Here is a 15,961-nt window from a genome sequence, read left to right as displayed (position 1 = left end):
TGAGGGACTTTGGGATCTCGAAAGGCCAGCCAGGAACCAGGGAATTCTGGGAACCGTCTGTCTCATTCTGTGTTCTGTAAAATGTCGGATCTGTTTGCCTTATTGATAATTCCACTCCCCCCATTCTTCCCCTTCCTCAATAAACTTCAGCCTTGTCCTTTACCCAAGCAGCTGTTCTCTATTCTGAATGCTGTCTGGAAACAATAAACCCCTACGGAGGCAATACTGCATATGCCAGTTGCATGTGGTACACACCCACTGTGTACACACTGGAGGGAATGTGCAAGATACAGTCCTGATTCATGCCCTCTGGATGTGTGGTCCCTGGTAACAGACCCTGAGGCTAGGTAACACTAACCCATGCATCCAGCCTTATCACACACAGCAGGGTTGCCAGAGATGAAGATGCAGAAGGATCCTTTTGTACAGAGATCGCTAAGGGCTGTAGGCTGGGACCTTTCTGTTTTATTTTAACTACATCACAACAGAGTGGGGGACAAACTCCCACTGACTGAACAGGAAGTAAAGGAGAAGTGGGGTATAGCTCCATTCCTTAATACTCTGGATAACCCAGTTAACCCTGTCATGACCGACCGCTTTCCTACAGTTCTCTCTCACACACCCTGCTGGTGATAGGAAAGTCAGACTATTCTCTGAGCCCCAGGAGACTTGGAAAAGCACCGGCTGTATGTGTCTGCTGCTGCCACCCTTTGCAAGGCTCTGCGAGATGGGGGAGCAGCCACCTGGACGCGCTAGGAAATGCACCACTGAGTCCCCTACAGACTGGGTGTTGAGGCTACCGGGCCCTCCTCCTCAGAAGACAATTAAGGTAACCTTAGTATGTGAGTGCAGTAAGGGAGAGGGGCTCAGGGAGTCTGGTTGGAGAAGTGGGAAAGGGCCATGCAAACCCCTGAGCCCTGCTCTGCAAACATTCATGGACCTTCTGATCTTTTCTGCCTGTTGTGGCATTTCTGTTCTATGCCCAGTTTGGTTTGTGCCTTGTGTTTATCTTTGTTCTGTATGTTGTGTGTGTCACTGTGCACATTGTGATTTGCATTACAGGCATTTCACAGGCTTTGCTATCCTCTTCCACTGCTACAAACCTTGAGGAATCTGTTTTGGGTGATTGTCGGGGGGAAAGGGACTGAAACTTGGTGAACTTGCTAGTTTATGTTTGTGGAGGTAGAATGGGTTTGTTAGTCACTGTCCCAAAAAAAAAAAAAAAAAAAAAACCTAATCAGGCATCATCTTCCTCCGCTAGCATTCCAGACCAAGCACCTGCCCCAGCTACCTCCACTGTAGATTCCTTCAGATGTTCTAGGTTCAAGTGGCAACCAGCGCTGGGTCTGGAGAGGTGCAGCTCTTGCAAGCAGCTGTGCAGGATTTGACTTTGGGGGGCTGCAAGGAGTCGTCTGACCCTGCCATTGTAGTGTACAGGAATAGGGCAGTATAACGAGATAGGCATCTTCCCAGTCCACGAAGGACCCGCGGCCATGCCCAAAGCCTCTTCTAGGCAGCTTTGCTGTCCCAGTCTTAAGCAAGTTCCTCAGACAGTTCCTCAGCTCAGTCTGACCTACAGGCCCTGGAGGATTATTCTCATCCCAGGGATCTCTGGCATTCCTGCTTCCCTGGCTCTGACTCAGTGTCTTATAAAACCTAATCTGGGTCAGCTGATGCAGCACATGAGCACTGGCCCTGCTCTCTCATAGAGGCCGTGTCACCATGTGACAAGAACTATCCCTTTAAATTGTTTGAGCCCTCTCATTGCGCCTACTGTGTTCCGGTTTAGAAGCTGCCAGACCCCAATCTGAGCAGTGTGTATCTAGCTGGGCCTTGCACGTTTTTGTATGGTTAGTAAACATGGTTCCTTGGGACCCAAGTGGGCCGAGGTGGGTTCCTCGTATTGTCCTTTTGTGGGGTAAGCAGCAGTAGTCACAACGGTTACATCAGGAGCCCATGTCTCTGGGCTGAAACCCTGGCCCTGTTGAAATCAATGGACGTTTTGCATTGGCGTCACCGGAGGCTGGGTTTCACCTCTGGTTCTTTTACAGTCGGAGCTGAACCTGACAAACAGTGCAGATGATACTGTCTGGGGAATTCCAAAGCAGCTCACCAATTATTAAAAGTGTTCCAGGAATGCTGGTGCTCCCCTTGTCACTCCCTGGCCGTCTAATAGGAAGAGGGAGAAGAAGGGACCCCATCATTTCTTAAGAAGGAAAAAACTCAGACTTTTTTGATGCTTTACCTGGCTGTTTTATTTAATCATTCATCAGCCAAGATCTCTGGCAGAATTCAGTTACGATGACAGACCTAGAATTATATAGAAACAATGCTGATCTCCAAGATACGAGAATGAAGAAAGGTTACACAGTTGATAGGGAAAGTACAGCATGCCGGTGGCAAATCTTAAAACACATCTACAATTACTAGGATCCAAGAAAGGAATTATTCCATGAGTGACTTAAACCTGGAAGGTAGGTTCTTCCAAGGAGGTTACTCCTCAACCAACCATGCTCGTGAACGGACAAGTTTTAGAGGGATTGGCCTTCTGCACCAACAAGTAGCTGCAGGACTCCTTATGGAAGATGAGTTTACATTTCTTTTCATCAAAGCCAGTAGGACGACCAAAGCTAGCATTGGGAAGGAAAATAAGCATTGGTGTGAGACATGTCAGGCTAACTCTGACAATAGCTAAACACAATCAATCACCAGGTCATGGGACAGCTTTCCAGGTGTGTCCTTGCTAGCTTTGAACTGGCAATTTGTTTTAAACCAAAACGCTCTGTAAATAGAGAGAGCCCCTGCCTCAGAGAGTTTACAAGCTCAGTGTGAGGCTACAGATAAACAAGGGATAAAACAAATAGAACAAGGAAGTGATCTTAGTCAGCAAGATAGACAATGATCCCAGCAAACCAGCTGTCTAGCGAGTGTTGAGCGTTTTGTAGACATTGCTGCAGAGAAGAGATTTACTTCAGTGGGAACTCTAGATGTCCCCCATCACCATGACATCTGAAAACTTCACAACCGCTAACAACTGGATCTTCCCAGCACCCCTGAGAGCTGGGGAAGTGCTACTAGCCTCATCTTATGGCTAGAGAAATGGGGCTCGCAGACCCTCAAGGGTATTTAGGCTCCTAACATCCGTTATTTCAACGGAACTTAGGTGCCTTCTTGAGGATCTGGGCCCAAGCAACTTTGTCCAAGGTTACACTTGAAATTTGTGTCAGAGCAGGGTATTGAACGTGGGTTTCCCAAAGTGCTACACGAGAGTGCTAACTACTGGACCATCCTGCCTCTCTGAAAAATTGAGGTATTACATCCCCTCTGATCATCAAAAATCCGCTGGGCATTTTTCACAAAGGGAGCAGTACTAGACCCAATTTCCATTAACTCCATTCTTCAAGCTTAAACGCTCCATATCATTTCAGCTGGACAAATTATTTCTCATTACCTCCTGTGTGGTTTTAGCCAACTGTGACTATCTTCTACCCCAATGTAAACCAGGGATTTGCCACTGTCACAAGAATTTCTAAAGAAGCCATGCAACATACAGCCATGCAACAAGATGAGTGTCCAGCGAGGCTGCCTCCAACACCAGGGGGTAAGATGTAAGCTAAGGAGAATGCAGCCATAGGCCTAATGGGTGGTAAAGCCAACACTCAAGACAAGATTAGGAGTGATCAAGTGACTTTCTCCAAGGCTATGATGAAGACCAGGAAAACAGCCCTTGGTGGAGTTGTGACTTGGGGAGTTTGTTCATTCAAAGTATGGATGGCAAGAGGGTCACTGTGGTTTTCACACTGAAAACATTGCTACTGGGTTCTGTTGAACTTACATGGAGCAACAGCCTATTCCGCCCTGGTTGCAGTTGCAACGGTAGCAGTCCTTAATCCAAGTGGCACCATATCGATATAGTTTTCCATCTTGAATACAACCTGCAATACACAAATAAAACAAAATAAAAGCTGACCTTTCACTTAAACTTCAACATTGGACTAAAAACTTCACCGTGTCTGTACATGTTGCAAATAAACTTCAGGTTTCTGCAGGCAGAGTGCCATTAATTCCGCTCTTATGCCCACCTGAATGACATTTCAGTCTCATTTATTACTTAGAACATAAGAACAGCCATATTGGGTCAGATCAAAGGTCCATCTAGCCCAGTATCCTGTCTTCTGACTGTGTCCAATGCCAAGTGCCCCAGAAGGAATGAACAGAACCGGTAATCATCAACTAATCCATCCCCTGTCACCCATTCCTAGCCTCTGGCAAACAGAGGCTAGGAACACCATCCCTGCCCATCCTGGCTAATAGCCATTGATGGACCTATCCTCTGTGTTTTATCTATCTTTAAGAGCATGAGCTTCTTTTCTCCTTTCTGCACTTCTGGGATGAATCTTTTGTGACAATAAGCAGTAAACTAGCTAGGATCATATCCTGCCATTGTGGTGCATTCAAAACTACCATCAATTCCGATGGGAGTTGGCACATGCAAACTGATGACAGCATCACTTCGTCTCTTCCAAAATCAGCAGAACCCCTCTGGAGACCCACAGCTTTGGAAGGAGCACACTCTGGGGTCGTGTCTTTGATTCCTTGGAGATAGAACACAGTTGGGAGACTCCAGCTAGAATGGATGGTGTCACTACGCAGAATCAGAATGCACACAAGCTACTTGCTTGAGCTAAATCCATTAGAAATTGGCCATGTGTGATGCCTTTGTGTACTCCTCTTGCCAGCTACCTAGGATAACCAGACAGCAAGTGTGAAAAATCAGGACGGGGGGTGGAGGGTAAGAGAAGCCTATATAAGAAAAAGACCCCAAAATTGAGACTGTCCCTATAAAATTGGGAAATCTGGTCACCCTACAGCTACCTGTCACTCTAAAAACATAATTTTGTTTGGTACCCTACATTCCCCTCTTTCATATGCTTCCCGGCTATTCACAGTGGCAGTCAGCTAATATAGAGCAATCCAGAGAGCTGTTGTGGTTCTCACCTATAGTAGGTTTCTGTGGGCCAGCTGGTAGAAAATAACAGTCTGCGTCACATAGTGTCACCAAGATGCCAATGGCAAGAAGGAAACCCAGGAAACACTTCTGTAAGAGGGAAATAAGGCCCGTGACAAGGATTATGTGGCTTTTCGATAGTTACCAGCTAAAGCTTGTTCATTTCTATAGAAACAAACAGGAAAAATCTTGGTACAAAACAAAATTCAAAAAGGAGACAGTTCCAAAGAGGACACACAAATAAAAAATAATAATATAAACCTGGGCAGCTCATAGCAAACAAACAGAATTCATAAAATTATAGCCAGTGTCTTAATCTCGTGATGGATTCCTGCAGGCATTCAATAAATATACCCACATTTAGTCAGGTGGTTCTCTCGAATGCACCCAGATAGCAAGTTTAAAACAAATACTTCAAGATAGGGCTACCAGCTTGGGAAACCTGAATCTTTGATTTACTGTTGTAAAATGTGAGCTTTCAAAGGGCTCAGAACCTGTGGGAAATTTTTGCAGTGAAATTATACACTGTGTGAAAACAAGTATTTTGCAAGGCCTACTACTGAGCAATTTTAATATATATAAGTCTGTTCTGGAGAGATTTTTGAAGAAGTTCCTGAAATTTGTCCAGTCGGTAAGAGGAAGTTTTGGCTCGGCAAGGCACTAAATAAAGTTTCACTTTGTGTGGCTGGATTGGAAGCTTTCTGACAGTCTCCCTCCTAGAGCTGGTTGGGAATGTTCTGATCGAACTGCCAATTGTTGACCCCAACATTTTCTGGGGAAACGTATCAGGTTTGCTCACTGCTTAATTTGTAATGAAAGAGGTGCTGGGGCTCAGCAATGGAGTGCTGGGGCTCAAGTAATGTTTATGTTTGTAGCTGATGCAGCGAGCCCAGAGGTGTTGGGATTATAAACTGCCACGCCTAGAGCGCCAAGGCTCAGCCCTGGCAAGCCCCAGCACAAATTAAGCGCTGAGTTTGGATAAACCACAGGCACAGTTCCGACAGAAAATGGTTTGGTTTCCTACCACACTGGTGGATTGCATGGAATTCCAGGGTCTTTGGCTCTGGAGTATCCCCATCATGTAGATTGCCCCAGGGCTGTGGAATCTCAGGGTGAAGTAGGAAGCCCTGAGAGCTCTGACTCAAGCTGGGATCCTCTGTGCTTCCAGGATCTCTGCCACGGAGCTGGGAGCGAGAAACCCTAGGGGCTCTCTAGTCACTGATGTGCAGCAGGGAAACTGATGAGAATCATGCTTAGGCCTGGGGAACATGTTTCATTTCAGAAACTTCACCTGCCAGTATTTCCAAAATGAATATTTTATGGAATTTCTGGTTTGCAGGAAATGTTTTAATTTGGTTTTGTTCAAATTAAGAATGAAGCCAAATTTTAGCACAATGAAATGTCCCCCGAATCAGAAATTCTGAGTTTTGGTCAGTGCTGCTCACACCGGCAATCAGCAAACATCATTTCTGCTGATGTGCTAGCAGTGCGAGGCCTTCAAGACAAGCTTACATATATTAGAGATGGAGACAGATGCGGTATAATGACAAGAAAAGTGGCAGAATTCCACTCCTTCGGCTGCTGTGCTGTCTCAAAGACCTAGAAGATTTCACGAGACATCAGTGCTAGGCATTGCCCTCTTTCACAGGGTTGCTGTTGAGTTAAGGGATGGATTGTAGCCTACTGGTTAGAGCAAGAAACGGGGGGTGAGGCATTCTGAAATCCATTGCCAGCTCTTCAACTGAACCATGTTGGTGCTTAGATGCTACAGCAACGAGAGCTATATGTAAGCGGGGGAATGGTCCCACTATTGTGGGGAACTTTCCTGGCTTCTGCACTACTCCGGGGAAGTGGGCTAGCGAAAGGATCTGAGTCCTCGCTCCCACTTCCTTTACCCAGAGGCCTCCCTGCCCTCGAGGACTCCCCTTCCATTCTCCTGTCTGGCAGAGTCCTCGTAACCTCAACAAGGCTGGGCCCAGGATTCCTGGGGGGCTCGACCCCCAACCCTGCTGTCACTTAGGACAGGGGCTAGGGTGTCCCCACTCCAGAGTACTCTCTCTGCACTGGGCACCTCCCTGACCCACTGATCATTTCATACAATTTAAAGCAAATACAAGTTGTTTAATTAACAATTAATTTTAAAAAAAGAATAAGGAAAAATGGGAAAGGTTAAAGGAAAACACATCACCCCACTCTGTGGCAGGGAACATCACAAACAGTGTCTCTGGGATCTCAGGGCCATTCACAGTCTGTTCCTTGTAGGTCCCAGGCCTCCTTCTCAGGCCCTGGCTGTGCTGCAGGGACGCTGCGGGTTGGACACTTGCTCTGGTGGTGGCCATAGGCTCTAGGTGGCAGGACCCTTCTTCCCCGCGTCGCCCCCGCCCTGTCAGGGTTACAATCCCCCTCCAAGTCCGGCCTGCAGAGCCTCTTAGCTGAGGTGTCTACCTGTGCTGGGCCCACTGCCCAGGGTCCCCCTTGCTCTCCCCAGCTGCTCACCGCACCCAGCTCTGGACTGCTCCAGCTCCAGCTCCACTCTGCCTCAGCACGGCTGCTGCTGCTCTGCCTTCAGCTCCCTGGGCTGCTTCTCTGGCCCTTCTGGCTCTGGTTGCTGTAGCTCTGCTCCCAGGGCAGGTCTGCTTTGCAGGCTGCTTCTGTGACTCTGCTCACAGCTCTGACCTGCATCCTGGGCTGCTTCTCTGGCTCCTCTGGCTCTGGTTGCTGCAGCTTGCTAAATGTCTGAGTGGAATTGTACAATGGGGCTCCTTGAAATGGTGGCGGGCAGGGCTCAGCAACCCAAGGGGTCCTTTCCAGTACATGCTTAATGTTCCTAAAATTTCATGCTTCAGGGCTTCAGCTGGTCACCTGCAGGAAGGGAATCTCCCCACCCTCCCCCTGCAGTGTATTATGGTGGGGTGGAGGAGAGGTGTTTTTACTGTGGTTTCTCTTTCCTTCCTTTGAAGCACCAGGGATGGCCATGGCTAAAGATGGGACACTGGACAGGGATGGCCCAGAGCTCTGACTATTCTCTCAGGTGCTTGGCTGACTGGTTCTTGCTCATATGCTCAGGGTCTAACAGTTCCCGAAATCTGCGGTGAGGAAGTAATTTTCCTTAGGTCAGAACCTTGGGGTTCTTTTCACCTTCCTCTACAGTATGGGGGATGGGTCCCTCCTTGGATTATCTGGGTGTATTTCATATAATATGGGTCCTCAGGCACTGGACACCTAGGTTTCTTCTGTTCTCTGCCTCTGGCACACAATAGTTTTAGTCTTCGGAGGATTATGATATTTTCCTCTGATTCTGGTTGTGGCACTAGGATTTGGGGGGCGCCATTTTCTTCAGCAGTGACTGCGGCAGCCGGATCTTTGGCTGCCCCAGTCACCGCCGGCATTTAGGCGGAGGGAGCTGGGGCAGGGGAGCACGGGGAGGGCTGCCTGCAGCAAGTAAGGGAGGGGGTGGCACGCAGGAGAACTCCCCGCTCCAGCTCACTCCTGCCCCGCCTCCTCCTCCCTGAACACACCGTGGCTGCTTCACTTCTCCTGCCTCCCAGGCTTGCAGCGCCTAAGCTGATTGGTGTTGCAAGCCTTAGAGGCAGGAGAAGTGAAGCAGCACCAGCGTGCACGGAGCAGAGGTGAGCTGGGGCAGGGGAGGGTGCCTTAGGGCAGAGGGTGGGGGGTGGGGAGCTGCTGCAAGGGGGGCGCCTCAGGGCGGAGGGGGGGAGCTGCCACGGGGGGGGCACCTCAGGGCGGGGGAGGGGCACAAGGTGGAAGTTTCACCTAGGGCGCAAAACATCCTTGCACCGGCCCTGTTTGTAAATGCAGCAAAAAAGCTAGGCAAACATTCATTGCAGCGTAATGCCCACTGGCAGGAACAAAACAAACCATATGCACAACCCATGTGATGGAATGCATCCCTGTGTTCACACCCTACATGCGATTGTAAATCATCTTTGTACAAAGGATGCCTTGTGAGGTATCTTTTGGAAACTCATAATTTGCTAGTCAGAGTTGTCCTGATAAACTATTGGCAACATTGTATGTGAAGTTGTAAGACTGCGTTATTAACACATGTTCCAAAACCCACAGCCCTGCCCAAACAGAAATTGGCAGACAGGTCTGTTCTAAACAAGGTATTGTGCGCTCTGTTTATTTCGCATTTAAGCAGTAAACAGTGTCATCAAGCAGGAAAGGGAAGACAAAGGAAGTTCAACAAGTGACAAAATGATCATGGAATATCCTTACACATAGACTCTAAGGGTATGTCTACACTGCCCATGTTACAGTGTGGCCGCAGCAGCGCTGTGACATGGGCAGTGTAGTCACGCTTTATTGCCGGGAGAGCACTCTCCCAGTGATAAAAAAAACCACTCGGCGATAAAGCACTGTCTATAGTGGCACTTTTCAGCACTAAAACATTTGTCATTTAGGAGGGTGTTTTTTCACACCCCTGAAGGACTAAAGTTTTAGCGCTGAAAGTGGCAGTGTAGACACTGCCTTAGGCTCCAAGTCCTCATCTGGAAATATTTGTCAAGAGGGGGACTGAAGCTATAAACAAGAGGCACATCACATTTCACTGCACCTGAAGAGACAAAGGAAGCAGCCATTGGGGGAGGGGGTCCTGACCCAAGAGTTTGGTCAGTAATCTACTGGAGCATGTGATGAGAAGCTTTGTTTGACTCTAATATAGATTGTCAAATTAGACATTAGTAAACATCTTATCTTTGTTTTCCTTGTAACCATTTCTGACTTTTTTATGTACTCACTTAAAATCAATCTCCTTGCAGTTAATACACTTGTTTTGCGGTTTTATCTAGTCAGAGTGTTTAAACTGAAGTGTCTGAATAAGTATTTGAGATGATAAGGTGGCACATTATTCCCTTAAAGCAGGGGTCTCAAACACGCGGCGGCCCGTGGAGTTATTGCTGTGACCTACCAAGCTCCCCATGCCCCACCCATCCCCCCAGAATTATATCTTATGGCCGTCAAGCTCTCCTCGTCCACTGTCCCTGCTCCTCTGCCTACCTCCAGGCACTTCCTGCTGCCAAACAGCTGTTTGGCGGCGCTTAGCATTTTCCAGGAGGGAGGGAGGAGGAGCGGGGAGCCGCATGCTCAGGGGAGGAGGTGGAGAAGAGGCGGAGATTAGGCAGGGTGCTGCTGTGGACAGTCCAGTGTAAACCATTTGCTCAGTGGGCAGCAACAGTCCAACCAGAGCTAATGGGATGCTAGACTGTATTAGGAAAGGGATAGAGAATAATATTGAAGATATCTTTACAAAGGTAGGATATTAACCAAGCACTAACCGCCCTGCCTCGTCCCCAGCCTCCCTCATGGAGCTTGGATTCTCACCATATGTAGGTCATACATACACCCCATGGAACCTAAGTCTCCTTGCACAGCAAAACAGCAATGGGGTTCTCCCCATGCAGCCAGTAGACAGGATTTAGCCCTTACAGCTGCCCGAAGTATTAGAGTCAAAACCCTCTAAAGTCAATAGGAGTCTTCCTGCTGATTTCAGTGAAATATAGACAGGTCCCTGGTAACTTTCCCTACAGTTGGGATGGATGATACTGTTAAGCAAGTGTGAAATCAAGACTTGAAGCCTCTTTCACTCAGCGGTTTGGGGGGTTTTTAATCAAAGGAAGGGCCTAACTTGGAGTGAGACTGGAAGTGTCCAGGGGTAAAGTTCAGCTATATTTGAGCTGAAGGTGACTAAAAAAATGCACAGTAACATTCACTTAAAATGGGAAAATGTTCTCCTCTCCTTAACTCTGAAACAGCTGGACAGCTTTGAGCTAAACTCCCTGCAATAAACACACAAAATTCAACTCTGGGCTGAGAGTAAGCAGGGATGATTTCAGCCAGCAAAGAGAATTTTTCCAAAAGTTATGAGCATGTGAAAACAAGGTTATAATGCAAAGGCCTGATTCAAAACTTTTTAGTCTCTTTGCATACCCCGGCTGGTAAAATCATCTGGGGTCTGATTTTTTTCCAGAGTTGCTAAGTACCTGGAATCTTCTATTTATGTCATTTAGAGCTATTGGCACCCAGCACTTCTCAAATCAGGCCCCAAATATCTACTTTAAAATCAGTAGCAATGTGCAGCCACCTTTTAAAATATGAAACACAACAACTTACCATTCTTGCAAAGTCCTTGGTCTCAAAGGAGCAGACAGCCTGTGGGAAGTCTGTTTGCAATGTATTTATATAAACTTATCTAGGGTATGAAGATGAGTTGTTTGCAGTGCCAGTCCTTGAGCAAACACAATGATGCAAATAGCTCTGATAGAGGTTTCTGCAGAATGATTTTACAGAGGTGGACATCATTAAAATGTTTACCCAATTATAAGTTTAGTTCTGAAATGAAAGGGCAAGATTTCTGTGCACCCGACACGGAGCTATACAGCAGCTGTGTGGGGTTTTGAGTCAAGTGTTATCAAGACTAGCAAGTGCGGATAAGGATTCATATCAGACTTTATTACCAACACTTCCTGGGCCTCAAGGCTTATATGAAGCACTAACCTTTCAGCCTAAGCAGCAGCAGTTGCATGCAGGAATCCAGTCATACAGTGACTATGCGCAAACTGAGCCGAATGGTTAACCCTAGGAAAAGCCTCTGGGGGGATATTAAGTGAAAAGAAGGATAACCCCGCTCTGCAGGGATCAACCCAACCTTCCATCCTCCAGGGCCACACATTCGCAAGGCTGGTATTTCTCAGAGCTCCAGAGCCCGGCATGCAGGGAACAGATTCACCTGTGGGCCCAGTGGTGGTATTTCTGTCTCTGGGCTGGTATGAGTGAGAGGGAGAGCCGCTGGAGGAATCCGGCTGTTAATGGCAGGGGTATCGTTTGGAAGTGTCTAGCACTGCAAAAGCCAGGGGACCGTCTCAGCACTTGAGAAAAACTACAGCTACTGGGGACTTGTTGTCACTAGAGCTGAGAAGTCTGCAGAGTTGGACATTACAGAGTGGATTCCGCAGGCTCAGTTCACAGGGATTGACCCTACACCCTCTTCTGTGGCAGAGACCTTCAGCCATCGCAGAAGCCAAACTTCCAAGAAATCACCCCCCCCCTTCCTACCCTGTAACAGCTCCCCCTAAGGGGAGGGTGGGTCCTTGTGGAAAAAGCAAGGCCCTTGTGGATGGGGTGGGTCCTTGGAAGTCTGGATTCTGTGTATGAAACCTAGCTGGACCCTTCCTCAAACTACTCAGAGGGGGCCAAGTGACCATGTTCCTGGGCTTCTAGCTTTGGGAGACTAGAGGAGTCCATCTTTTGGGAGGCTAAAAGAGTCCATCTTTTTCTGCAGCCCAATATGACAGGGACAGATTCTGCTGCACAAAGCTAAGCACAATAGCTAAGGAGCCACATCATGTACAAGGTAACTGTCACCTAAGGCAGTGCAGTGCAATGGACCCTGCATGGGACTCGGATCCTGCTCACAGGAGCAAAAGTACAGATAGCGCCAGGGAGGCAGCGTGGCCTAGGGTGTAGGGCCTGGGAGTCAGGACATCTGGCTTCTATTCCTGCCTTGGCCACTGGCCTGCTGGAGAGCTTGGGCAAATTGTGGTGCTTCTTATGCCTCCGTTCACATTCCCGGCCTGTGTCTGTGTGGGGTGTAAGTTCTTTGAGGCAGCGCCTGTCTCTCGCTACATCTTCTCACAGAGCCTGGCCCATCTCAACTGGGGCCTCTACCATACAACGATAATACATGCTACCATTGGATTCCTGAGTATAGAAGCTAAACCGGAGATGCTCCCCTGCCTTCCCTGAGGGAGGGACTGCTCCTGAGGTACCGTTTATAACTTGGCAGAGCTCTGGTCAGGATCGTGCCCCTCCAGCACCAAGGGAGGAATGGCCACTGCTGCAAAGAGCTGACTGCCTAAGAAGACAAAGCCAGACCCAGGGTGCGGCACTGGGTTACAGCATAGCAGCGGGGAGATCAGGGTGATGGCAGCATGGGGGAGGGCACTGTCATGTCTCTGTTGGTACAGACAGATGTTGGTTTGTATTTATCTGTCAAGGACATTGGGGTTTGCCAGGTGCAGGAGGTTGGGGAGGACTGTTGGGGTAAGAGGAGGGGTACAGGAAGAGGCAGGTAGAGAGAGTAGTGGGGTGAGAGAGGCTAAGCACAGTGGGGAGCGTGGGGTGGGGTGGCAGTGGGACGAGAGGGTGAGGTGAACAGCAGCCCAACAGCCAATTCCAGAGAACTGCCAAGGCCCCTCCCAAGCAGTGGCTGCTCCTTCTCTTTTGGATGGGAGTTTCCTAGACCTGGTGACCCAGGAGTTCCCTCTGGGTTCAGCGGAGGGATTTGGGAGTTGGCAGGCCCTTATAAATGCCCTCTACCCAGTGCTGTAGCTCGTGGGTGTTTGTTCTGTGTATCTGTAGGGAGAGCTTCAGCAGATGCATACAGGCATTATACTCTCCCACAAAGGAAGTCTACAGACAGGAGGAGTCTGACTGGAGAGTCCATGGGGAGGTTCTGTCCCCTGGAGACCAAGCATGGACCAGAAACACACAGTCACTGTGTTCTTACACATGGAGGCACGGCATCTTATACCTGACTCCAAAATCAGCACACAGCAAGGACTAGCGGGGACCCAGCCCCCATCTCACCCCTCGGGCTGTTGGTGGAGACTCCCTGTAAATCAGCACCCACCTGTCCTATCAGTGTTCCTGACCGGCCCTTGCTCGTGCAGACCTTGGCAAAAATCATCACTAAGCTGAATGTCAGAAAGCAAATTCAGATGCAACTTTGGCAATTTAGGATTTGGAGAGGCATTTTTGCATCCAAAATATATTTTCCACTCCTATCTCCACAGTGTAACTTGTATCTGTGTATTCATTAAAGGTGTGCAGACAGGCTCGGAATTCAGGCAGTGGAAACTGAGATAAGAGAGACCGGGACTCAATAAAAACTTGCAAAATGTTTCATGGATCTTTATTGGAAATGAGTTTCTGCCCCCTTGCTCCCCACTAGTGATAATGAAGGGCCCGATCCTCAGCGTGGTGCTGAGCTAGTCTATACCAGCTGGGGATCAGACCCCAAAACTTGCAGCCTTAGGATCTTTCACCCTCTTCTTACCCCTTGGCAGGGCCGGCTTTAGGCTTATTCCACCAATTCCCCTGAATCGGGCTCCATGCCTAAGAGGGCCCCGCGCCCAGTGAGTATCCCTTCCCTGGCTAGAGGCGCCTTTTTAATTTTTACTCACCTGGCAGTGCTCTGGGTCTTCAGCGGCGGGTCCTTTGCTTGCTCTGGGACTTCGGCAGCACTTTGGCAGCGGGTCCTTCAGTGCCTGGACCTGGAGCAAGTGAAGGACCTGCTGCCGAACTGCCGCCGAAGACACGGAGCACTGCCCGGTGAGTACAAGCCCCATGTGGTGGTGGTTTTTTTGTTTTCTTTTTTTGTCATCCCTGCTGGGGCCCTGTCGAAACTGTTCGAATTGGGCCCCACACTTCCTAAAGCCAGCCCTGCCCCTTGGGCATATTTGGACTATTGTTTAACTCAGTCGGTGTCACAGTGCCGTACTTCTGCCATGTACATGCAGCCTCTGCTAGGAATCATAGGGTCACTTGTAAAGTATGAGGGACTTTGGGATCTCGAAAGGCCAGCCAGGAACCAGGGAATTCTGGGAACCATCTGTCTCATTCTGTGTTCTGTAAAATGTCGCATCTGTTTGCCTTATTGATAATTCCACTCCCCTCATTATTCCCCTTCCTCAATAAACTTCAGCCCTTGCACTTCACTCGAGCAGCTGTCCTCTGTTCTGAATGCTCTCTGGAAACAATAAACCCCTACGGAGGCGATACTGCATATGACAGTTGCATGTGGTACACACCCACTGTGTACACACTGGAGGGAATGTGCAAGATACAGTCCTGATTCATGCCCTCTGGATGTGTGGTCCCTGGTAACAGACCCTGAGGCTAGGTACCACTAACCCATGCATCCAGCCTTATCGCACACAGCAGGGTTGCCAGGATGGATTTGCTCTAATTGTTATTGGTGCCATAGGCTCCTGCAGCTCATTCGAGCAGAGATGAAGATGCAGACGGATCCTTTTGTACAGAGATCGCTAAGGGCTGCAGGCTGGGACCTTTCTGTTTTATTTTAACTACATTACAACAGAGTGGGGAGCAAACTCCCACTGACTGAACAGGAAGTAAAGGAGAAGTGGGGCATAGCTCCATTCCTTAATACTCTGGATAACCCAGTTAACCCTGTCATGACCGACCGCTTTCCTACAGTTCTCTCTCACACACCCTGCTGGTGATAGGAAAGTCAGACTATTCTCTGAGCCCCAGGAGACTTGGAAAAGCACCGGCTCTATGTGTCTGCTGCTGCCACCCTTTGCAAGGCTCTGCGAGATGGGGGAGCAGCCACCTGGACGCGCTAGGAAGTGCACCACTGAGTCCCCTACAGACTGGGTGTTGAGGCTACCGGGCCCTCCTCCTCAGAAGACAACTACGGTAACCTTAGTATGTGAGTGCAGTAAGGGAGAGGGGGCACAGGGAGTACTGGTGGAAAAGTGGGAAAGGGCCGTGCAAACCCCTGAGCCCTGCTCTGCAAACATTCATGGACCTTCTGATCTTTTCTGCCTGTTGTGGCATTTCTGTTCTATGCCCAGTTTGGTTTGTGCCTTGTGTTTATCTTTGTTCTGTATGTTGTGTGTGTCACTGTGCACATTGTGATTTGCATTACAGGCATTTCACAGGCTTTGCTATCCTCTTCCACTGCTACAAGCCTTGAGGAATCTGTTTTGGGTGATTGTCGGGGGGAAAGAGGCTGAAACTTGGTGAACTTGCTAGTTTATGCTTGTGGAGGTAGAATGGGTTGGTTAGTCACTGTCAAAAGATAAAAACCTAACAAGGCACCGTCTGTCTCCTCCAGCGTTCTAGACCAAGCACCTGCCCCAGCTATCTCCACTGTAGGTTCCTTCAGATGTTCTAGGTTCAAGTGGC

At 48.7% G+C, this 15,961-nt stretch overlaps 1 protein-coding gene across 1 annotated transcript; it reads right to left on the bottom strand.

The window, feature by feature from the left end:
- Window positions 1–2,272: 2,272 nt before the first annotated feature.
- Window positions 2,273–11,251, bottom strand: LOC123374093 (beta-microseminoprotein-like). The gene is made up of 4 exons (XM_045023589.1): window positions 11,141–11,251; window positions 4,999–5,098; window positions 3,836–3,935; window positions 2,273–2,630 (listed from the first exon to the last, which is right to left on the bottom strand). Exons 1-4 carry the CDS (start codon window positions 11,141–11,143, stop codon window positions 2,501–2,503), a joined length of 333 nt encoding a protein of 110 aa, XP_044879524.1. The 5' UTR covers window positions 11,144–11,251; the 3' UTR covers window positions 2,273–2,500.
- Between the last annotated feature and the right edge of the window lie 4,710 nt (window positions 11,252–15,961).

The sequence above is a fragment of the Mauremys mutica genome, chromosome 7, assembly GCF_020497125.1.
Source record: "Mauremys mutica isolate MM-2020 ecotype Southern chromosome 7, ASM2049712v1, whole genome shotgun sequence".
NCBI classification, from domain to species: Eukaryota; Metazoa; Chordata; order Testudines; family Geoemydidae; genus Mauremys; species Mauremys mutica.
Note: the sequence above shows the minus strand (reverse complement) of the source record. Positions and strands in the feature narration are given on the sequence as shown.

Coding starts and splice junctions, on each gene's coding strand:
- LOC123374093 (XM_045023589.1), bottom strand. Junction 3,936..4,998: donor CCCACAGAAACCTACTATAG/GTGAGAACCACA, acceptor TGTGTATTGCAG/GTTGTATTCAAGATGGAAAA. Junction 2,631..3,835: donor GGAATAGGCTGTTGCTCCAT/GTAAGTTCAACA, acceptor TCCCAATGCTAG/CTTTGGTCGTCCTACTGGCT.